This window comes from Ostrinia nubilalis, chromosome 11 (assembly GCF_963855985.1).
Source record: "Ostrinia nubilalis chromosome 11, ilOstNubi1.1, whole genome shotgun sequence".
Lineage (NCBI taxonomy): Eukaryota > Metazoa > Arthropoda > Insecta > Lepidoptera > Crambidae > Ostrinia > Ostrinia nubilalis.
Window position 1 is genome coordinate 5,181,443 of NC_087098.1, and position 25,118 is coordinate 5,206,560.

At 36.2% G+C, this 25,118-nt stretch overlaps 1 protein-coding gene across 1 annotated transcript in view; it reads right to left on the reverse strand.

Annotated features, from left to right (window-relative positions):
• The window catches only part of LOC135075970 (uncharacterized), a 39,750-nt gene extending 19,915 nt beyond the window's left edge, over positions 1-19,835 (reverse strand). The window contains exons 1-4 of the mRNA XM_063970417.1: positions 19,374-19,835; positions 9,498-9,780; positions 6,586-6,729; positions 697-944 (exon numbers count right to left, since the gene is read on the reverse strand). Coding sequence (XP_063826487.1) covers positions 697-944; positions 6,586-6,729; positions 9,498-9,780; positions 19,374-19,442 — 744 coding nt within the window. The 5' untranslated portion in view covers positions 19,443-19,835. The remainder of the gene's footprint in view (positions 1-696; positions 945-6,585; positions 6,730-9,497; positions 9,781-19,373) is intronic.
• Positions 19,836-25,118: the final 5,283 nt, after the last annotated feature.

Below are 25,118 nucleotides of genomic sequence, written 5' to 3' on the forward strand. Positions count from 1 at the left end.
TCGAGACATACTAAATATCTAGTCTGGCATGCAGCCATACATCAGCACTGAGTCAACGGTACGAAAATGAAAGTACTTGCACATCTCTACATAGAGTTAAATTGCCGTGACTATCTTGATGGACCGTACGTAAGGGACACGTACAAATCTGTCCGAGCAACGACACAGCGTTTGGCCCTTTTCACATGTCCCGGTTGCCGGTTACCCGGTGGTGAAGTGTATGGGCATGGTACGTAGCTTTCACATGTACCGGCGTAATTAATCCGGCATGCCCATACACTTCACCACCGGGTACCCGGCGACATTAGCCGGCAACCGGGACATGTGAAAAGGGCCTTATAGGTCTTCGCTGCCAACGTTCAGCGGACAGAAATCGTATTCTCATTTTTTGCCCTTCAGACTAGCAGACTATTTCATGCACCGTAGATTGGAGAGTTCAATTAAATCGACCAATAAAATCACACAGTCAATTTCAATTTACCAGAGTAAATGGCGTAATGAGAGTACATACAGAACAGTTGAGACATAATTCTGTCAGCAGCTTCGCTAATATGCTAGAGGGAATACATAAAAAAATCTATCTATCATCAGACCCCCATCCCGTCTGCCAGCGTCAGCGTAGGCAGTAAAGGTAAATTAGAAAGGGAAGAAATGCTCCTGCAACGGAGGCTAAAATATCTGATGATGATAACATACCTTAGGATACACCAGCGGTCTCATAAGCGCACCAAACACGGCGCAGTTAAGAATGAGTCCGGCCAGAAGCAGGTTAGCGTTCTGCCATGAGCCGAACTCATTCAACAGTATGGAAGCGAGGGGTGCGAAGCTGAAGGTGCCCACTCCAGACCCACACACCGCGATACCGGTCGCCAGCGACCGCCGCGTTTCGAAGTAGTAGCCCACGGCCACCACAGACGGCAGGTATATCATACCGAAGCCGATTCCTAGAAAGATAGAGTACTTACTTGTTAATTGTTACAACAGACGCATCTGTAGACTAGTTATTCTGCGTTCAATTAGCGCTTGACAGAAGTTTACGAATTGGTAAGATATAAAACCGCATAGGCCTTACATACTATAGTAGAAACATTTTATGGATTTAATAATGGAAAATTCTTTTCGGAATCTTTTGCGTTTGTTTAGCCTGGTCGTAGTTTTTGTTTTTAGGAATTTTTCAGAAAAACCTTACATTTTAAGCAGAAATATTATACCTACTCTGTTATTTGAAATACGTTACTTGTAAGTTGTAATCTTGTAATGACCGAAAATGAAAAACTATGTCATGTTACATTACTATTTTATGAAAGAGCCGTATATGGCTATCTTCAAAGAAACCCAAAGAGTAGGCTGACGTATGCAAAGCATTTCCAGCGGACGATGCTAAATTAGTGTTCTTTGAACAATTTGTCCCAGAAATGTGCGCATACTGGTCCTTAATGAGAGCGAGAGGGGCCGGCATGACTGAGTAGAGTACACAAGTACCATGACCTCGGCATCAATCATACGCAAACTAGTGAATCTTATTGGTCCCAACGGCGACCATTAAAATGGTTCATGTCCACTGTGATTAGAGTTCATAGCATTGCGACATGCAAATCGATCTGCCAGAGGATATTTAACAGTCATAACAGGACCACGAGGTTATTTACTGTTCACTGCATAGTATAGTATCTTGTTTCTTGCCAAAAACTCAAGATTCTTCCAGAGCAATACTGGCTCGAACAATGACTTTTGGTGGGCAAAAAATTCCACTCTTGTTACTAAGCCTCGTCTATGATTATTTTATTCTACTTCCGAGACAAATATAGAGAGTCCCTTTGTAATGTAACGCCTTCCTCAGTGACGAAGCTGTCCTGTTTTTAAATAGTTACTTAATAACCTTTGAACTGACTGATAAATATATTCTCTTTGTTTACCAATAGGTACTTTACAGACGAAATGAAACTGAAAGAAGCAACCATGAGTTTTCAATAATGATTTCATTTTCTTTGTTGACAATGTGTTGGAAAGTGTTTTAGTGGGAAGCGCTAAAGCTGCAAACACGATAATAATTGTAACACTATACTGTGAGTCAGTGGCTGTCGGCCCACAAATTCATGAAACCGCACAAAGGAACATATGGGTTGTTGTGCGGAGAGGTCGTCGGCACTTGTTTTAATGCAATGCGTCACTTTCCGGCATATACTCCAATTTTCTGATTAAACATTTACAAAACAATTTAATACAATATTATTCAGCATTAAATCAGCTGGTTTACTGAACTAGTTAAACAAGAACAATAATATTGTTTGTCAAAGTAATAATATGGTTTCCCTGAACTGAATATTTAGGTCAAAAGGAAAAATGGAATTACATCGATTTGCAGGTAAACAAAAACTCCTTAATTAGAGAGGAATCGTATAAAATCCACCAAGTACATTTGACCCGGCTTGATTTTTGATTGACCTACATCCAAACCACGGCGCCTGACGATAGCTCGCTAACGTAAGGCGACGACCTACTTTGCAGACGATTCTTTTTGAAAGAACACAAATGAGCATCTGTAATTTTAAAGTAAGAAGCTATCAACAACACAATAGTTAGGATCCTTTGGCCAGCAACATTTTCTGTGGGAACCGCGGAACGACAGCGAACCCTATTTACTTCCAATCAAGAGAACATTAACCGAAAGGGTAGTAAAGACCACAGCTGAAACTGTACATCAAACAGATTAAAACGTATTTAATGCAATTTACGTTAGCGTGGTCAAGTCCTGTGGTTTGTTTATAGGCGTATTTCAAAGAGTCAGAGTCGACACATTCCTGCTTCTCCATATCATATTTTGTACGTTGTAAATTTTTTCCTTGCTTTTAAAACAGTAAACATAATGATTTACTAAATAGCTATTCTTTGATGACATAGTCGGTTTCTAAGGTAAACAATATCCGAAAAATGAATAACAGACTAGTAATACTAGTGTAGTAATAAAATAATTACCTACAACAGCTTAACAAGATATTGTGAAATAAAGTATTTACTCGTATGTGCATGTATGCGAGCAAAAGAAAGTGATATGGTCAACTCCTAAATTTTCAATGACAACGTGACGAAAACTGACTGTGTCGATTTCCATGGACTATAATATTTCCACTCTTTACCACAAGCAAATACCACTTTATACAAAAGTCTTCAATCTCTGGCTCGATGATCTAACTCTGCCAATAAGGATCACTCGTCAAATGTGCTAAATACACGTTAATATTCGTAATGCTTGAGATATACAAATAACAGGAAATCGACTGTATTTTATGTTACATTGTAATTCTGAAAATTCTTATAGATAATTTTGGCCTCACGATTTGCGGTGAAAAACGATTTTTAAAATTTCGGACTAGACGGGTACAGCAGCTATTCTATTACAAGTAATGTGTATGTCTGTCTACCTATATCAAGATATTTTTCTGTTAAGCGTTTATTATTGGACTACGTGGGTGGGCAAATGACATTGTAAATACATAGCTTCTAAATGATGACACCCGAAACATACATCAATATGACGACTATGAAATACAGGGATTAAAAGACACGAATCGCTAATGAACACTTGCACAATATATTGCTGGTTTGTCTAACAATAGATATCAATGTTAAGAACTACACGGAATGAGAAGCATGTGATAATTTTTAAACGCCTCATTTTAATCTAAAATGTACGTGTAATTATCAGTAACCGTTTAAACAAAGAATTCTAAATTACTATTGTGAATTGGAGTAGGCCAGCAATTGTATTGAATGGTAATCATCACGCTCAGTAAACGCGCGACACATTGTCACATTTAAATGTAACACTAGCCCAACAGTGTGACTACGAATGGTGCAACAGTTGATGAGGAGACCAAAAGTGTGCTATTAAGCCCAGCATGGCGCCACCACGTCTGCGGATATTGGCAGCTGGCCAGCTGATGACCTTCAGGTCAAATCCGATACGGATATAAATTTCAATAAATATAACTTGCCCATAAAAAACAAAAGAAGTAGTTAGGTATTTGTGAGCAGCTCTGAAGGAATCTACAGCGCGCTGCATAAGGCTGAAATGTTAATTACGCGGTTTTGAAATACTGCGGTGATAATTGTTTACTTAATGTAAGATTTCAAATGAACAAGCATGTAACGAAAACAAAGAAAAATATAGTATCTAGGTACGTGTTTGCCAGAAAATTTCTGAGTCAAGGTGATTTCTAATCCTCGATCGAGGCCTGAAAAACTACGAGTGGCTTTCCACGTAGCAATAACAAAGCATGTATGTGTACTGTATCGATTATAAATTGCTGCAAACTAAGCTGCATTCCCGGAACGGGCGGGCTTTACCACTTCAGCCACTGATTACGAGAAGGGCTTAAAACTCTGTGTATGAGAGTGTCATGTGTCGTTTTGCACCGGAGTTGAAAGCTGGCGCACGGCCAATTTCACACGCGATTTGTTGCCACAGTTTCAGCGCATGAAAGGACAAAGCACTGGACGATTCACATTATAAGCCCTCTTCTCTAGCAAATAACGATCAATTTGTGCCTACTGAATGGTGTTGAACTAATTTAAATTTAACTGAACGGCAAAATGTGTAAAATGAATTAATAAAGGATGAGTAGTTAACCTCAATGAATTCCAAAGAATTCATTATGTAATAACTAGCGGTAGTATTTTTACAGTCCATTGGGTGTCGGCGGAAATTATGGGCAAATGGTGAATGTGCTGACACACTAATTAAAACCAATTAAACAATTACTCATGTCCATTAATTAATTCTCATTCAAGTTCAGAATTACTAACATCATTTGTAGTAAACTTCATACGTTTCGTTTTAACAATACGTGTGTTTGGGTTATTTGAACGTGCGTTGTTACCGTCTATGTCGATGATGTTAGGCACGAGTAAACATATCGCTCTAATCGTTAACTCCATCTGTTTATAGAAACAAAACTCCGAAGGACAAACTAACCAGCGCTATTCTACATTTGTGAAAATGTGCCAAGGTCATTGGCAGCGTGGGACATTAACATAATTCTCGCATTCGTTCACGACAAAGCACTTTATTGCCAAGTTATTATACTATAAACTCTTCCATACTCAACACATGTTACAGTACGTATATTATAACATAACTGTAAATACTTAATGATCTGAATCAAAATTACCGCATCTGCTCTGACTGTATATTTGATTCCGAAATTGCTAATAAATCCTCCGTGATAAACTCCTATTTTAAGCCTATGTATTTTGTAGGTAGTACGATTATCTCAGAATTGTTTCAGAGTCTCAGTATACTAATTCATTTGTTTATATTTTCAATTATGCCAATAGAACACGACCATATTTAAACGTCAAGTGAATTCGCAAATAAAGCTGTTACAAGTGACATCCTAAATTGTTCGGATGATTTGCCTGGACGGCAGCCAGTAACGATTGAGTTTCATCTACGTATGGCTAATATTCTCTAGAAACTATACCGAAAATACTAACATTCTCATACAAATCTGACTCATTCGTAAACAAAAATAAAGATATAAGTACGCAAGTAAAAGTTTGCAATTATTAGTATTCAATTAAATAACAATAATGTATAAAGGTCAAAGACTCGCTTTCAATTTGGCGCGATTTCAATTTTCGTTGAATCGATAAAAATACACTCATTATGCCACGCAAAGTCCTCAAGAATATTTTAATCAAGAAATTAATTGCACTTGTTTGTAGGAACTGAGCACTCTGAATAGTGAATGAAGCAATTATGTATGGACGTACTCCTGAAATGCTTGTAAACACTTCAGCGAAAGTAAAACATGTAACTGAAAATAGCGCACACCTCAACGTTTACGAAATCCGTGGCAGTTTACGTCAGTCGTGGGAGTCTCATTAAAGAACTTTACCTATCTTCGTCCGATACTACGTTTTTACATAACATTTCCTAATGTTATGAAAATCATGCTTTTGAAATACAAGTATGTATATCACAATAATCTAGTCAGTTCATCTGTTCGTAACATCGGCCGCACTATACAGATAAAGAGACCCAACTCTACATCAGTTTAAACTAGTTTCAAGCATGCTAAGGTTAAGTTTTTAACCTGCGCCTAAAATAAATGGCAAATTCCATCTCTTCTTTCGCAATAAAGTATAAAAAATAAAAATTAAGATACAAGCTAGTATAATAGAGCTTAAAGCTATCAAGCTGCCGCTTGATAACATCTGACAGAAGGTGGATCACTTATCTTTTTCCCACCCCTTTTCAAGCCCGCTCGGTGGAGTATGAGCCGAACCACCCTTTAGTCGGGGTAAAGCCTATGTTCTGCAGTGCGACTTAATGATGGCACGTCAAACAACGTAACAAATTATAGAGCTATAATGTACAGTTGTGCAACCAGCATTTTTTTTTTCAGATATTATAGTCCTCAACATGCCACTTTTCTAAAAAAAATGATTGATGTGGTCATAGACGTGGCGTCTGGCGAGTGACAGAACCTTGCTCTACAGTGACACTAAATGATGAGGGCAAATACGACAGCCCTTATTCAAAACACATTGTTAAATTATTTAAATGCACTCTTTGCTTACCTCCAAGTAACCCGTAGGTGATCATCATCACAGTGACGCTTTTGCTGAAGGTGGACAGAACGAACGCCGTGGCAGCCACCAGGGAGCCTGCCACGCACACCGCTCGACACCCGAATTTGTTGCATAGCGCTGACACTATCGGACCTAGAAATAAAAAAAATATATATACGTATGATGATAATACAAATTCATTATTGTTACGTACAATATAGAGAAATAATTTGTGAGAAGTCAAATCAATGAAAGAAATCCACACTGATGCGAAGAAACATTGAATACCTTAACGTCATCATAAATATGAACCGTCATAAGAACTGGTTATGCCATGTTTTTTACCAATTTGGTAAACAGGACACGATGTGCAATATTATAGGACATTGATTTGCATTATTGACCAAAATTACAAAACGAAGAAAAACCTCGATTATAAAATGCGCATATTTATTTACTCCTTATAATTTGTAAGCAATTCTTTACAAGTTTTACCTTTATGAATGCAAGTGGCCCAAATGACGTAACATAAACAACTTGTCACATATATTCCATATATTCAATTCGCAATTATCTACTACTTAGGCTAGAATACAAATTACAGCTCTACCTTGCCCTAAACCTAAATTACTAAATTAATTTCCAACGCTTCATTTATTTCCTTTGCGTGACTTGATTCGTAATAAAAAGGACTTCAATGTTCCTAATTTTATTTGAAGACGTTGATAATTAAAGCAATAATTTTATCGAATATTGGTATGACTTTGAGTCCGACCATGCCGCCTGCAGATGGTTATCTTGCCTTGAGTTCCAGATCCAAATGATACGGTAATTCTGATAATGTTATTATTCACTTCGAAAAACGTGCTTGGTAACCTATCATTAATTAGGTACATTATTAGATTAAGATAAATTAGGACGTCCCAGTTTTTAACAAAAATACTATTCTTTGGCATAAAAGATATAGGTATTAAATACATTTAAGCTACATTTTACAGTAACTGCATTACTCGCTTAACTAACCTTTGGTCGGCGATTATACACGATGCAACATTTGAATACTAGTTATCCAGTTCAAGGAATATACGGTAGGCACAAAGTAGGTTGCCGGTAAATATGCGTTAGGTTCAAGGATTATTCGATACACACACCCACTCTATGATTAAGCAACACTAATAAAATCGCTGTGTTGATGTTAGATTGGAAACAAAAAAAGATCGTTTGATATTTGATACGACACAATAGCTTAGTAATAAGAAATACTTATAATTATGCCAAAGACACGTCGAGATATGCTTTTCATCTTTTGATTCAATTTATCATCTCAATCAAGACCAGCATTTTGTTGCAAAAAACTCAGATTGTCAAACTGTTTTAGAATACGGAACAAGTGATAAAGTCTTTCAACGATAGACCTAAATCTACTCGGACGACGCAGCTGGAAGAAGTTAGTGGGCAATAAATACTAAGATAGCACCAAATTGCAAGAAGAAAGGTCATCGTGTCGGGTCTTCACATTTGATAAAGATGCTTCCGTAATTCTACGTATATTCTATTAAAATCATATTGTGTCCCAATCATACGCTAGCTTTGTTGTATTTCAATGCTAATATATTTCGAAATCGTATCAAATTGTTGAACAAATTATGTCAATCGATACCTGTAATCAGGTCAATTAGACTTTAAAAAGATAAGAGTACGAGTAGAGTGCAGTGACAATAGTGATGTGATAATGTCCAAGCGCTTTTACAAAAAAATACTGGACCGTTACCAAGCGGTGTTGAACAGTTTAAGAGAGGGATTATCAACTCTAATATTATCTATTTACGCTTGGCAATACTTCCAATCTTATCGTCTAAGTACATGAGTATACATTATTTAAACTCTCCGGAGATTAGATTACAATGATTCGATGGACATTTGTTTTAATACTTTATTAACTTACTGTTTTGGTATCTTTCCGAGTGGTAGGTAGCATAAAAGCGAGCGTCAATATTTGCTTCTGTTATCAAATAATCCATCCATCACTAACAATGACATAGTAAATTCGGGGTCGACTTAAGGAAAATTTAGGGAGATAAAATAAATATTAATATTCATTGATAAAGGTTTGGCTCTCTATGCTTTCTTTCATACATGAATCTTGCTGGAACATAGCAGGTACAACAGAATAATACATAAAACACATAATCAGACATTAGTCAGACTCGAAGGATACTTAAATTTTAAAATGCATCTTCGATTGAACTACTGATCGATCGAGCATGACTCTAATATAAATGAGGACTGGTATTGAAACAAAACATTATAAAACACACAGCTCAATTTAATCTTGAAGGTATGTGCAACGCCATCCGCTGGAACGTTGCACGGATAATGAATGCACAAGTGAGTAACGTGACCCGAATTGATAGGAAATAGTCACGTCGGGCTTGATTACTGGCGCCAAAAAGGCAAATAACCAAAGGTGATGCTACGGTGCAATAGGAAATTACGGAAAACGGACAGCATTCTTGTTGCCTGAATCTAGATCAAGCAGTTACTCTGAAGTGTTTCCCTTCACACCATTGTGTTGGCGATCAAAGAAAAGGTAGGACGCTGTTTCTCGCTTCCTGATGCACATAGAGACGTCACAAAACATCTGGCATGTGTAAAGAACAAAAGTCCTTTGTGCTGATGAAATCTCTTTGAAGTCATGTCACACTTTTTTGGTTGGGAGTTTGAGAAGTGGTTTGAGCTACTTTTTCTATGAATGAGAAACAATATTCCAGAATTGCGAATGATGAATTTACAAATGCGACTATAAGGATTAAGAGGCAACTATAATAGACAACTGAATAGTGTTTTATGCGATTGAGACAGAATTAAGATCCTATTTAATTATAGACTATAAAAACTACATCACTAAGAATCAAACTTACCAGCAGCCAGATAAACTCCGGACAGCAAGCTGCCGACCCACGCGACAGTTCCTTTTCCCTCCCCGAAGTATGTGACCAGCTCCGGGAGGAATATCCCGAAGGTGTACGCTATGCCGTCCACCACCAGGTTACACATGAAGGAGGCGAACACCACCACCCAGCCGTAGCCGCCGTCGGGCGGCGGCGGTAGGGCTCCATAGTCGTAAGCCTCGTCGTCGTCTTCAGCGGGCGCCCCTTCGGCTGTGAGGCGCGCCGCTTCTTCGCATGATGTTTCACTCTCAGTCTGAAACAAGACATAGGTTTTCTTAGCAACTAATACGAAATTAAACGTTCTTACTTTTAATTGTCCTCATTTAGGGGGTTGAATGATGTTGCGCGCTGAGGTTTTAGTGGGTGGGTATACCCCGTCCTTTTCAGAGGAGCAGCGCCCTTTTCAGGGCCCCGGGAGTCCCGCATCACCCTGGCACCCGGCAGTGGTGACGGTGCGCAAAGCATTTCCTCCGAGACAAAAAAAAACTGTCCTTGTGCCACGTCTTAAAGAATTTGAGGATCGCGTGGTGACTCGTTCTATTCGTTCAGTTTGAATGATCTTACCATCATGGTTCCATGCACGACTGCTTTTTGACACGAAAATAAGTTTAGTATAGCACAAACTAAGACGACAAATTGCAGATGAATATGACTGCTCGCATCTACTCTTCATTAAATACAGTATGGCGGCATGCTGGTATCGAATGCTATTGACGCCATCTCCTTTCATTAATGTCGTCAACAGGTAAATAAGTGTGATAAAAACAGATTATGCGATAATGGTTAATTCTTAAGCAGAGTAACGTGTTTTCGAGTAAATTATAAGCAAGCAACTGTTTTGTATTTTTAAATAAGCGTAAAGTCTTTCAGAATGAACCTAGTTCTAAGCTTTTGAAATTATGATAACATCTGAACATCAATGGTAATATTATTCAGTATTTGGGCAAACAATAGACCGTAAGTCGTGAAACAATAATGGCATTATTTTACACCATCATCAAATTAATACCCCATAAATTTAAAAGCATTACGTCACTGCTGTTGTTGATCTCGTTATCCGGCTTTTGACGTTATAGTCTTAGCAGGAAATATGGTTAATGCCTCTAATAACAATTTCCACTTCAGCTCCAACAGGATTAGGACTGTATAATTTTAGCAAAATATTAGGTAAATTGACGATATTCTACAATAACTGGATTGATCGATTCTTGCGCCAAACAAACCCTAACCAAAATCGTTAGGAATGATTTTTCTGCTTCTAACTGTACTATAAAAACACAGCAACAAGAGCACGTAGTAACAAGAACAACTTATGCCTATCCAATTACATTAAAAAATAGAATAGAGATAAAATAAAAATAAACTAGCTGTAAAAACCGTTTCGTAATCCGTTATGAAGTCCATCAACTACTCGATTAGTTTCATGGTCATTGTCAAAGTCATTTGTGTTTAGCTACTACATAAAATATTGTCGGATTATATTGGTTCCAAGGTTCCGCTTAGCACGGAGAGCACGTGGTGTGAATGATTGATGATGAATATGTACATGACGCATGTCTACAATACATTATAACTATCATCCTATCGCAAGTACCTAGTTACAGCAAAGAGCATGACTACTAGAGGAGTCATCTATTAAGTCAGGATAATACTTTTCACATGGCTAGCATATGCATTTGCAGTGGCTCTATCAATTATGTATTTCCTTCCCGAAGAATTTGCATACTGGAAAAATTTCATTGGAAACCAAGGAACTAGGTAAACTTGTAACTTAATCTTAATGAAGGAATGATGCAAGATCCAGCATATTATTCATATTGTTAGGTGTACTAATGGTTACATGAAATACTTATCTATCAGTTGGTTTAAGTCTGATATAAAAAGAGAAAATAATTAATTACCCTACTAACCATCTAAAGTTATTTAACTTTATTGGATTTATATTAGTACCTAGTACATAGTTCTTCTACATAGGTAACTAAATAATTATCTCGAGTATACTCGGCAGCTTCTAACAAATTGTTATTCATAACCGCCCATATTTTCACACGATTTATTTCAACATACAACACCAGCACAGCACTTGGAGCATATTAACTGGCGCTTTGTCTGCGATACGAGCGTTTCATTATCGACAGTTCTTTGTGTTGCGGTGTCAATTAAACAGTATCAAACGCCAGCTTTATCTAGGACCCTCAGTACACGCCGCCATTATTTATCGAACAAAGCTAACACATAAATTGTGTGTGTTTATTCATTACATCAGACAAACAACAACATAGAACTCAAAAGATCAATAACTTAGAAATCATTAGGAATTTTCCCGTTCCGAGAAACTAATTATCATTTATTTGACTCTAGTATTATAACGTACACCATAATCATCCTCTGTTTAAGGCCTGCAAAAACATATCACTGACAAAGAGGCCCCATAAATAACATGACTTAAGTTAGAGGAAAATATGTATTAGCACTGGGAAGTGTTTGTGGATACGTTAGAATAACAAACAATATTGTAATTTTATTATGAAACTATTAATATGAATTTTATAATGTTGAATGTAGGTATGTAGGTGGACTATAAACAACGCAATAAGACCAAGTGGTTAGCATATGTGTGACATATAGACCAAAATTATTTCGTCGGCTTCCAACAATAATGTGTAATATTTTCAATCAGATTTGAAGCTCGTGATAAATAACCATTTATCTGATAGATGTTATCGATATTTATTACTAGATTCGGCGAAAAGGCTACATAGTAACCGTCTATCTATATTACTATTATTGCAAAAAGCTTGTCATTCAAGAAAGCGATAAGTAGTCTTTAATTTGTAATCATCATCATTAGATTTGGATTTTATGATTGAACTGCGATGATGATCCGATCAAAGTAATCTCCGACCTAACAATCCTATGAAAACAAACAGTTTTAATGAAAATGTGTTAGTCTGAACAAAGTTTTCAAACAAAGAAGAAATTAAAGTGTAAGTGAACTAGTATGCAAATTATGTTTTCATTGGGGCCATGTCCAATTTATTGTAGGTGCGCAAATTTAACGCAGCATTGTCGTTACATCGGCGGCACATTGTTTGCGATGGAAACCGTTCGACCTTGCCGTTGTTTACACCACAAACAGACCAGGCGTTTTGATTTATGTTATTAGTGTACACTAACACTATAAAAAACTTCCTGCAATCACTTCCCGAATCACAGCATAAAACAGGATCAAGTACTCTTCAAGGACATGGACAATGCAATGTCATATACATTTTCAAATGCCTCCGTAATTTAATAAATTAATAAGTATGTGCAGAATGCGGTGCAGTAACAGGACCTTCCCTCATTCCATCAGAGGCGGAAAATTTGCCAGAACAAGGAAGCCCTTGGTAGAGACGATGTTTGAATTACATAGTGCCTTAGATTTTTGCAATGAGATCAAAGTCTTTATTAACATTGTTGGAGATATATTTCCGTCAATGTTACTAGCTAAGGACATCAGCTAAGGTGATAAATGTTGAATCAACGAATTTGCTTAAACGTGAAGATCTTAAGAAACACAAAGGACATAAGGTACGACGAACCCTGGCACTGCGCACTGATTCACAATGTTTTTATGCGTCTCAGTTATATCAACAAACTCGACAAAGGAAAACATTAATAAAATAAAAAATGCATCTTCACGTGATGGCGAGGAAAATATTAGCAGATTTCCTCATTTTCATGTAACTATACAATAAATTGTATCTACAAATAATGTTTTTAATGATGAATTAAAATAACAAATTACAAATTACCTATAGTGTCATAAAATACTAATCATAATATTGTGTTAATTCTAGGAAACCATGTAGTTTATTTTAAAGACTGACGTGAAATTTATGTGATTATAATTTGTTTTGACAATAATGTTCAGTGCAACCATTTTTCAGAGCTTATAAATGTTACATTATGCGTTAAAAAGAATCAGAAACAGCAGTTGACCGATATTAGACAGATTCGACGGCGTGAAAGTTTCGAAGTTTCCAAGTTCGTAGCAGTGCTACCTTCTCCGTAACGCTGTTATTAGAATTACGTAGTTTCGAGTCTATGTCTGTCACCGTTGCTTATGCTGGCATCTCGCTTTGAAATGGGTGGCAACAATTGAAAATTTCGGATCGGTACGGGCAGGGGAGGATGGTTTGCACCGTGAAAAAGTTATTAGATCTTATGTAGAGACAATCAAAGTTACTACAAGAAGTAGTAGTGAACGGTGATTGATATTTTTCACTTTACACCCATGTGATGATAAGGAAACCACTATTCCACATTTATTTTGAATAAGGGTGTAGAGTTTCTGAAGTTAGAAGAGAGAGTTAGAAGCTTGGCTCTACATTAGATCTAACTTTACGGTGTAAATCAAATGGTCTCGTCTTGGAAAATGTTTTTGCCGGGATAACGTTTTTCGGAGTAACCCACAGGTCTGAACAATGTGGTGTAGCCGGGCACGCGGCCGCACGTGATACAGATTGCCTCTAATTGATTAGTACCGCACGCTTGTCGCATGCCACTTCCCTCAAATGTTATGCTGTGCTTCTATAAACCGTTTTGCACTCAATTACGTCTACATTCCTATTTTGTTGAATAGGGTTATTTTTAAAGAACATTTTGAAAGCTTATCTTTTTAATATACGAGGTAGAGCTTATGAAAATTAAAAAACTTCTTCATCTTCTTTATAATTAAAGAACCTAATGGTTTTAAGCAGTTTTCGGTTAGCCAATGTTTTTATTCTACCCATCCCACTATTGGTGCTAGCTAGCCCCAAATTAAAAGCTTGCACAATGTCGACTAGGCAACGAATAAATAAATATTCTTAACCAAAATTACAAGCATTACTTCGAAGCTGATCAAAGTAACATTTGCCCCCAGTAGGATTCGTACCCGACACAAAAGTTAGCTTTGAAGTTTGGTACGCGAACCACCAGACCAGTGAGCGTCATTAGACGATGTATATTTTTCGTCAGATAAAAAGATTGCTCTAGCAAATTGCCTCGTGCCTATGATTTGAAAGGAATAGAACCTACTATCGAGTTACTATACGTGTGACCTGAATCAGCTGAATGGGTAGTGGCCAGTGAGATGAAACCGATCCGTTTCTTGTTTCGATTACTAGAAGTCGTCGGTAAGTTTTGTTGCATGCTTGAGTAATAATTGCAGCCGTGCAGAAGAAATAAATTACAACTAGGAACATGAAACATATTATAAAACTGTTTCACACTTATGCACGTTGGGCGTCATTAAATTATTATAATAAATAACAAATTAAAGAAAAAAAAGTTGCTTTGTAAAATTATCTTGCATTAAAATGTTTAACGTAAATTAACTGAAATGTTCGACTTTTACACTAGTTTTTCTGTTCATTAAAAATATATTACACTATTTCACTCACCACGTTATTCACCATTTTTTATAACGCCGCAGAGATTTTATATTGTTTATTAAAATCACAATATGACAGCAAAATTACACTACACCCACTTCAGCTGCAAAATCGACAAGTAATGATAAGGGCCGACGAGTCGAGGTGCCGGTACAATTTGATAATTTCATATCCTAATCACTTATTGATAATAACGAAACAAATACTGTTTCAAGAAATTATTCACCACGTCCGTTCATCTCCATACCGAAACACTACAATGAATAACCCTAATTACAAGTTATTGGTATCATTAGCACACTCACAACAGCATATCACTACAACAGAAAACAAAATACTTAACTAATTGAATGTTAGAAATGGGTTAGAAATGAGCTGCATTATCAATTTTATCAGAACTATACGAGTATTATGTGTTTTGTGACAAGTTTCACTCATATCGATAATTCGGGTTATATTGTCTTGAAAAAAAAAACATCTGTTGGGTTCATTTAAAATATAAATATTCAGTTATTTTAAACACGTGTACAATAATTAATCAGGTAAGTGATTTTTTTGTTAATTTTACGCGGTTTTTAATCGTGAAGCGTATTATCTCGGGTAATTACGGGCTTCGACTAATATAATGCTAGATAATTCACATAAGATATGCGAAACTGGAAGTGAACAATTGAAATCATTTAACAGGTACACAGCGTGTTGCACGTGCGCATTTTGCATATAAACACCCACGTTTATTATATGAAAAGAAAATCATTCATAAATTGACGTGTTAAGCATCTAATGAATAACACATTATCTAGGTGTCTCTACATGGATATTTCATCAGTCAATCATTTCATTATGTATCAGTATTTCAGAATGATAGTTTTCTCATGTTAGTGAACTGAGATTATATGCTTTTTCGAAATGGAATTATTATCATCATCATCATCATCATTTCAGCCATAGGACGTCCACTGCTGAACATAGGCCTCCCCCAATGACTTCCATATCGCACGGTTGGTAGCGGCCTGCATCCAGCGCCTTCCTGCAACCTTTATCAGGTCGTCGGTCCACCTTGTGGGTGGACGTCCCACGCTGCGTTTTCCGATACGAAATTATTATTATCAGTCGCAGATTCTTAGCTAACTTGATAATAACATCAAGATTATGTCTTGATAGCATGCAATTTTTTACGACTATTATTGACCTTCTGGAAAGAGTGGACTGAGCGACAACTCTAATTAGATATTTTTAATTAGAAATCAACTCCGAACGTTATACAACTTTTCATGCTACGCGCGCTATAGTTTTTCTGGATATAAGGCTAATTATTGCAAGTGTTTCGTTTTACCAGGTTTTTTATAAGGTAGTAGTTTAGGTTTGCAAAGATACAAAGGAAATTCCTGCTTGACGCTACCGCTCATGATGCAAAATGCACTTTGGCGCGATGCCCAATGCTACTAGCGTTTATATTTTTGCATGCACACTTCGATTTGCGATAATGCGTGAATAGGAACGTGATGAGATTAGAATCACCATAAACAACAAATCCATTCACCGTATGTGATCAAATATGCGACTTGATATCAAGTCTCAAAGTAGAGTCAAGCTCATATACCTAGAGCCAACCCGTTCAGTAGACGAAACGGTCTCAACGTAGGGTCGAATTGCGAAACTTCTCCTTTTTTTTGAAACCGGATAAAAATAAACCTTCTATTAGTTCGTTTGTCTACCTATTACCTTATAGTAAACAAACAAATATATACAAGATATAAAGCTATAGAATGCAGGTGTCTATCAGCATTACATGGACAAACAAAGGTCCATTTAGGTGATAGGACATACTTTTGATTACTTTGCAATCTCTCAATCGATCTAAATGGCTAACAAACTAAATGCATTTGTACTTTATCTAACTTCAACACACTTCAATTAGAATGCGGAGTATTGTGGAGTAATCAACATTAATCCTTGTCAATCTAAATAAACCCCTCTGTAAGTGTCGTGTATGCAAAGTAATAAACTCGGATTAAGAATATCAAATGATATTGATAACTGAGACCTAGAAATACACGTTCTGTAACAATCTTGCAGCCTTGGAAATGCCGATATAAAAACATCAAATCGTAATATTAACGTGGTATTAATCTAGTACAGGTAAATTAACTAAATCTTATTAGTTCGTCTAGTTACTGTTTTACGTATGGTTTTAACAAAGTAACAAGTGGCAATTAGCGATATTTAGCGACATACTTAGGTGATTTTGATTATGTTGTTAAAAAAAAATAGCACGATTAAATAGTTACATTATTTTTGTACTACCTGGGTCGAGCGTCACTTGTTTGTTAGTGTAATTCCATATCTAGCCAGTTATTTCAGAGTCAATGACACGCGTTTAACGCCCTAATCGATGGTTTTAATAAATAAATGAAATTCTCTACGTGTTTACTCCCTAACCGAGGTTACGAAAACTTATCCTGGCTGATGTAGCCTTTTCGCTTTGAAATAAGGTTCACAGTAAAGCAATAATTTATCGTCTACTTTAGAAACCTTGAATGTCCGTCCTCCACGAAGGTTTCCGTATAGCCTTGTCCAGGACAGTCATTGTCAAAGGCAGGCCCTTCGTATCGTTTCTGTGATATTATCACGGCCAGAATAAATAACAGTATAGGTATAATAGGAACAAAAACAGTACTTACACTATAAAGTTGAAAAGAAGTGGAGTAGATTCCCGAAAAAATTAAAATTTTCTCACTTTTATTAAATTTCTTTTTCTTTGTTGTCATTTGTCGTAATTTCGAGAAGTCAAATAGGTACATTGAGGAGTATAGAAAAAAACTTTTAATTCGAAAAGAAAAAGCAAAATTTGGGGTACTTAACAACATAGTTTAATTAAATCGAATTACAAATAGATTCTTTATCATAGTGTAAGCAGCAGCTAAACTCATTTGTATAAGAATATATTATAGTTTCTGTGTGAAAACTGTGATATTTAGTTCCATGTGACATGGTATTTAAAACTCAAGAATTGGCAGCAGTCAATAACACTTAAAAACATACATTAGTAGATATTATTAGGATTCCATGAGACTGTTGGTCAATCCAATTTATCATGAGACAATTTTATTAAAAATTTGTTCATGGATGGATATCCTACCTACCAGAAAAATGTCACCAAGATGTAGTTAGATTGCTAAAGCATTATGTTGTGTGAATAAGCAATATAGGAATTATAGGATACATATTGGGGTAATAATAGTAACTGGAAAATTAACCTTTTACTAGGTAAAATGAATATTTTTTTCTAATGAAGACTAAATCTGAATAAATCTAAATATCTTCATCATTAGTGTATAGAACCCACAAATGAACACTAACATAATTTTACACTATTTTACAAGGAATTGTCTGGGGTTCCTCTGCTCTACTATTTTAAATGTCAACAATGTGCTGTTGACGCAATAACAACAATAATAGGGTTGAATTATTTTTCCAAGAAATTTATGACATAGTGCTTAATTAACATTATAATAAAAACATAAAAAATAATTAAATTAACAAAATTCAAGACTTACAAACATGACCACACCATTCAAAATGCAAACAAACTTCTGATCTTGTTGGTGCAGTGTACCAAACTAACGGTAGGGCCTCACCAATACCTTCATTCTTTTAATTGCCCTTTGTCGCTACATATCCAGGACAAACTAGTTCGCTACGGACTTAACTGGACCCAAAACGATGTCACATCCTCATTTAACATGGATAATGATGACATGACAATTAGCCTCAATGCAAAAAATGCAACGTACCACATTAGACGATACTATTATAAGTCTTAATAAGCCGGCTTACACTGTGTAAGTAGTTTCTAAGCATTCGAATATTAATGATTACTTGCATATTCACAATAATTTAGTTCAATAAAGGAAAATTTTTAATAATTCTCTATTTCTTCAAAGATTAAATTTTAGAAAATGGAGATAGTAGTCTGGTTCATCATAATTCCTATCCTAAGCATCATTAGATATTTGCTAAAGTAAAATAAAAGAAAATTCAAAGTACAAAGGAATTGCTATCATCTGTCAGAAATATTTATCTGAAATTCTTTTAAAATGTTCTGTATTCTAAATTGTTGTTATTTTGGTTAATTAATTTAAAATGAAACGATCACTTCAAAGTAGTAGGTAAATGGTACTGGCTGAAATATGTATCTTTTCAGTCATAACCACTCACGTTGGTTCTGATCATAGCTGGAAATGATAGTGACAATACCAGCTGATTTACATAGAATGGACACAAACACATTGAAAGAAGAAAATAGGAATGGTCCTCAAATAAATAAATAGAGATACTCTAATCTACAGGTGCATAAGATTCAATTTGCCAACTCCCAATTTTACTAAACATAACCTAGCTGAATAATAATGAGTAAACTTACCCTAGAGAATGTTCTCAAGCGGTTGATTCGTGGGTTTGAAGGAACGTTGTTCAGGGATACTTTGGACATCTTGTTTTTCACTACAGTCACAGTAACAAGAGAAAATAGATTGTTTAGTCACCACCTAACTGGCTGGCTGGCACAGAACGTTTTGTAATCACATCAAGTTCAAGTGGAAAATAAACAGGGCAACTATTCGACACACCACGGTCTATTTTGCTAACAAAAACAAAAGTTAATTTTGACAGCAATATTAGCAATTACACAATCCCGTAATTACCGTAAATCTCTGTTTCCACCCAATGTTTATAATAATACAAAAATACAAAAGTTACTGATTTAGTTAACAATTAATATTAATTTTGGACCCATTTTTTTTAATATAACAAATGAAATAATTGACAGATGAGATGATTCTCGCACAGGCTTGTGACGTTTCGTTTCACTCACAGCCGCACGCGAGCGAACGAACCGCTTCTCACGCTGTCAGACGGATAACTGTCAAATAAGTCTGAAATTAATTTACGCGCCAAGCGTATTCATTCGGCGCGAAAATTTTAATGTGGAACTGGTAGAGTGGTGGAACTATTGGACTAAAATTGTCTGCACATTATTTCACCAGTTCATGTATGTATTATTTCGTTATAATTTTCTAAAATATTGTTTTAATAAAATATTAAAACGTTAAATGCGACATTGCCCTCCATTAATTTAATTCTGTTACTTAATTATTAATAAAGCCTTTATTTTTTATTTTGGTTGAGACTTCGATAGAATTATGTAACAAACCTATACTCAACATCAAATAAATCACACCTTCCGCGACACGAACTTTAAAGATTTTCTTCTGACACAATCATGGCGCCCCAACAATATTGGTGTTATTTGAAATCCCAATAAATAATCTTAAACAAAAACATTTTTTTTTTTTTATACAATTAACAGGTAGGTTATAAATGTGACTTGAAAAAAGGCCTCACTTGGGGCTCACCTCTGGAATCAATAGACCAATTTTTGTGATTATAAAACCAAATAATGATCTTAGGTGTCCTTTGTAACAGATGGATAGCGATTAATCCCAATTTTACAGTTTTATAGCCATAAAAGTTGGCTCAAGCGTAAGTTAACTACCTATTTTTTGAAGAAATGACTCTGGATCCTTCTAAAAACACATTTTGGTAAAAACCTTTCCCTTAATGAAATGAAGTTTAGGACTAGGCTTTCAAATGGACCCATTGTTGGTGGGAAGTGGGGATGCATACTACGTTTGAGAAGTGCTTGTTGCGGGAGGTGAGATTTATTTGATGCCGAGTGTACAAAGCTTTGGAACTTGAAACTGTGACGGTAGACTGTAGAAATAATAACACCATCAACCAAAGTGTCAGCAGATTAAAACATTTAGTTGGTTCGACAAGCTGAGGCTGAGACCCAAAATTTTGAGCATTGTAATTTCTGTTTGAAAAAATATTGCCAATTTTGTGTAGGTATGCTGTCCTTGGACCCTCAATTTTAAGACATTTAAGTGCTGAAAAAGCACTGAAAATTAAGGAAGTTTTTATTAATAGATCATACAAAACCGGATGTATATTCTGCTCCCCAGGTCCAAGCAAAAGAAGAAAAATTACAGGCGTTCTACAATAGGTTGTTTACCACAAAAAAAGCGGAAGAAACAAAAAAAAAATTGCATAAAATAAGTCAGAAACGAGTACGACCATCATAATTAAAATTTGAAAAGAGGAAAACCAGGCCTAACTAGGCTCAGTCAATGGCGCCTACAGAAAACGAACGTAATCAGAACACCTACGCAATGTGGTGGTAGGGGTACGAATACATAAAAATTGGAAGACGAGGTTAGATGACGTATTAATCGAAGTTGCGATGTTCATTTTGACGTAGTGAATGCTGGAAAATCATTTTTGAACATGCTCTTGACATAGCTGGGCACCGTTAATCAAATAGTTAACTTCGTTAATCGTTAAACCGTTAATAAAAAAATTAACTTCGTTAAACGTTAAAACGTTACATTTCGCAAGATTTAACGCAAGTTAACGTTAATCGTTAAACCGTTAACACATGATAATAAAACGAAAAAAATAATTGTATGCAAGGTTCAAATAATTTCGAAAGCTTATATCGCGCGTGGAATTTATTCCTCTTTTATGTTTGCGCTCTACAAGCTTTCGAAATTATTTGAACCTTGCATAAGTACAATTATTTTTAGGGTTCCGTAGTCCTGACAAGGAACTGACTGTAATTTTGTGGAGAATATGCATATTAATCACGCCGACCAAACGGAAAAATAAAATTTTGAAAAAAAAAATTTTTTAGGTTAGCTCCCCTACATGTAAAGTGGGGATGAATTTTTTTTTCATCTTCTACCCCATCTTGTGGGGTATCGTTGGATAGGTCTTTTAAAATGGCTTAGAGGTTTCTAAGACTATTTTTCGATTTAGAGATCCGTTAGCAAAATGTTAAAGTTTAAAGTGAAAATATTTGTTCGAGTAGGGCGTCCCCCCCTCTAAAAACTAAACTGTTGGTTTGAAAAATCTGAAAAAATCATGAGAATAGTGTTCTTTATGAACTTTCACTTCGTTTAGGAGTAATAGTCGTTTTACTCATGTATTATAAAATTTCATACCTAATAAAAATTCCTAAGAAGAAAATATTAAAAGTGACTTTAGATGAAGTAATTGCTTTCTCCTGAAATATACATATTGTGGTAACGACGGATAACTACGGAACCCTACACTGCGCGTGGAACGACACACACTTGGTCATTTTTTTTTTCGTTTTAGTACAACTGCATTTCAGAATAAAAGCTTGTTTTTAAAAAAGTTTTTTAATTATTATTTTACACTTTTTAGTAGTATCTCAATCTCAGAGCCTTGGTTCAATTACAATATAATTTAGCACCAAAGTGCTCGAAAAGTCAAATCCAGCAAACCCAAACTCGATAAGTTTCCACCGTTTCGTTCAGGAATTCCTATGGCCACCTCCTGACTCCATCATCAGGACCCTGGACATCATCTAGTACTAAAGTGCTCGAAAAGACAAATCCAACGAACCCAAATTCGATGCGATGCCGCCGTTTCATTTAGGAGTTCCTTTGGCCACCTCATGACTCCATCATCAGGACCCTGGACATCATCTAGTACTAAAGTGCTCGAAAAGACAAATCCAACGAACCCAAATTCGATGCGATGCCGCCGTTTCATTTAGGAGTTCCTTTGGCCACCTCATGACTCCATCATCAGACCAGCTCAATGGTACCATAACATTGCATTGTCATCGTACTTATATAAGTATATCAAATTTCAGCTCAATCGGTTGAGGAAAACTGGTCTTAAATTCAGTTGCAAGAGTGTCCCACACATACTAACAAATGTGTCGTTAGTGATCGGGTGGAAGCCCGAACGTACTTGTCAGAACGCGTTTTTCAGCGTGCCTGCTGTATCTTTTTGGTAAATAGTAGGTACTGGATTAACGATTAACGGACTTAGGATAATTTAACGGAAGTTAACGAGTCCGTTAACATTTTTTAAAGTTAACTTAAAAGTTAATCCGTTAATAGAAATGTTAACTTCGTTAATTAACGATTAACGGATTAACGAGTTAATGCCCAGCTATGGCTCTTGACTTACCAGCGATTGCTCAGTGGGGTTGACGCGTATGCGAGGCTCTTCATCATCATCGGGGCTGCACTCCGCGCCAGCAGTCTGTCCCATGATGTTACTCTGTCGTTCTCTGACGTGGTAATAGTCAGGGAGCTGGTGATAAAATTATAAATTATATTTTTATCAGAATGAAGTCGTCACTAGGTTCTTATCCTCTATTTTGTATCCAATGAGATACAGAACGAGTGAATCAAAACTGTTGCAAATATTTAGGTACGTGGTAACGATGTGATATAACACAATCATGGTGTCTTCTTGGCGATTCATGACTAAATGTAGCGCTCTTATTTGAATCCAAAAGAAATTTAGATATTACGAGTATGCATCCCAATTTAAAAACATACTCGTCAGCGGGACACATAAATCGGTTTCATTGATAAATTTCGAATGAGAGCATGAACGAATGCGGCGTTACTGACTGAGATATAGACGGGAGGTGGAGCGAGTTATCTATTCTCTGTTCTTGTAGGTTTATTAGCTCGCTTACCAGTGATTTTCCGACTTCGGCCGAAGCACGAGGCAGGCGCGGGTCGGCAAGGTTGCGGCGTGGGCCGCGTGGAGCAGCCGCCCGCGCGTGTGTCGCGCGTCCACTGCCGCGATGCCGCGCCGCGTTGGCTCCTGTGCGATTCCTTCAACCCAAGACGGTAGGGTTGGGGAGACTATCGACATTTTGCCATTTGAAATAAATCAATTCAGAACATGAATATTCGAAGAGATGAACTCAGATAAATTGCTGTCACAAGAAAATTCTGGCAGTCTCATAGAATCATGAAGCCGCAACCGTTTTCACACGATTGCAATATAATTATTACTTTGTGATATGACCTGGTTGGTAGCTGCTTCACCTGGTTGGTGAACAGTGTCCTCAGTGAGACCAGGTACTCATAATAATAAAGACTTACTTTCATTTGGTTAGGTCGTTTTCGATAAAAAAAAAATTAAAGATGTTGCTAAAGACTTCTTCCAGACATCTCGTTATGTTGAATATTTTTCTTAGTTCCATAAATTGAAACTAACGACCCAGAACATCTCTGCTGTTACGAGTATTAAATGAAAGTCAGAGACATCGACATAAATTGGCAGCTGAAATCCAGTTCATCGATAACAGTTTAATCTCGTGCCTACCGCTTTGGCGGTCGATACAGCGGGCGCAGGTCCGCTCAGCTGGGCCCGTGACAGTTCGCATTCGCCAACTGATCCGCAATCCACAAAGATTCGGTTTCACTCGTGAAACATGGAATAGTTCAATCGATTGAAAACTTTGTGGACAACTTTTATCTTTGAACTACTCGTAGTAACGTAACTTATTAGTTGGATGTGCTTACTATTTTTACGGAACCAGTCAATCAATGATGATTGATTGACTGGTTCCGTAAAAATAGTAATTTAAATAGTAAGTAGTTAATCTAACTAATATCCAATTTGAGGTTTGGAGGAAGACTCAATTTAAGTGACAAGACACACTTGGAAAAGTACGAGTAAATTCAGGATTCAACATATTTTTACAAAATGAGCTTTTTTGTAGAGTAACTTAGTTACCTGTCAATGGTTACGGAACTTTTCACACCCTGTTTTCTTTGGTTGACAATGTTTCGATAACTATGAAAAATAGAGTAGGTAATTTACCAATGCCTGGGCAAGTTGTCTAATAACATTAACAGTCTTCTTCTTCTATTGTACTTATAACTACGGGTTGTAAATAACCATTAAGGTAAAAGCTTATTGTGGCTAACGTAGAGAAAGAAAGAAAAATGTAATGAAAACATTTAATACAAAAAAGCAATTAATCAAGTTAGAAGTTGAAGTTAGAAGTTTCTAAACTGTCTTACAATGTATTTTATTAAATAGGTCAAATGGGTGTTAAATTTTGTGAAAATTTAATCCAGCTCATTCAAACCCGCGGGCGATTGCTGAGTATTTAATCCATAATAAGTAAGCTTGTGTTTGTTTTCTAAGCTTATAAATAAAACAACGAAGCAATACACTTAGTATGGCAATGAGTATTTTGAAAAGCAACTTAATTATCGTAATGCGTTTGATAAATAGATACTGGATTAAAAGTAGTTTATAT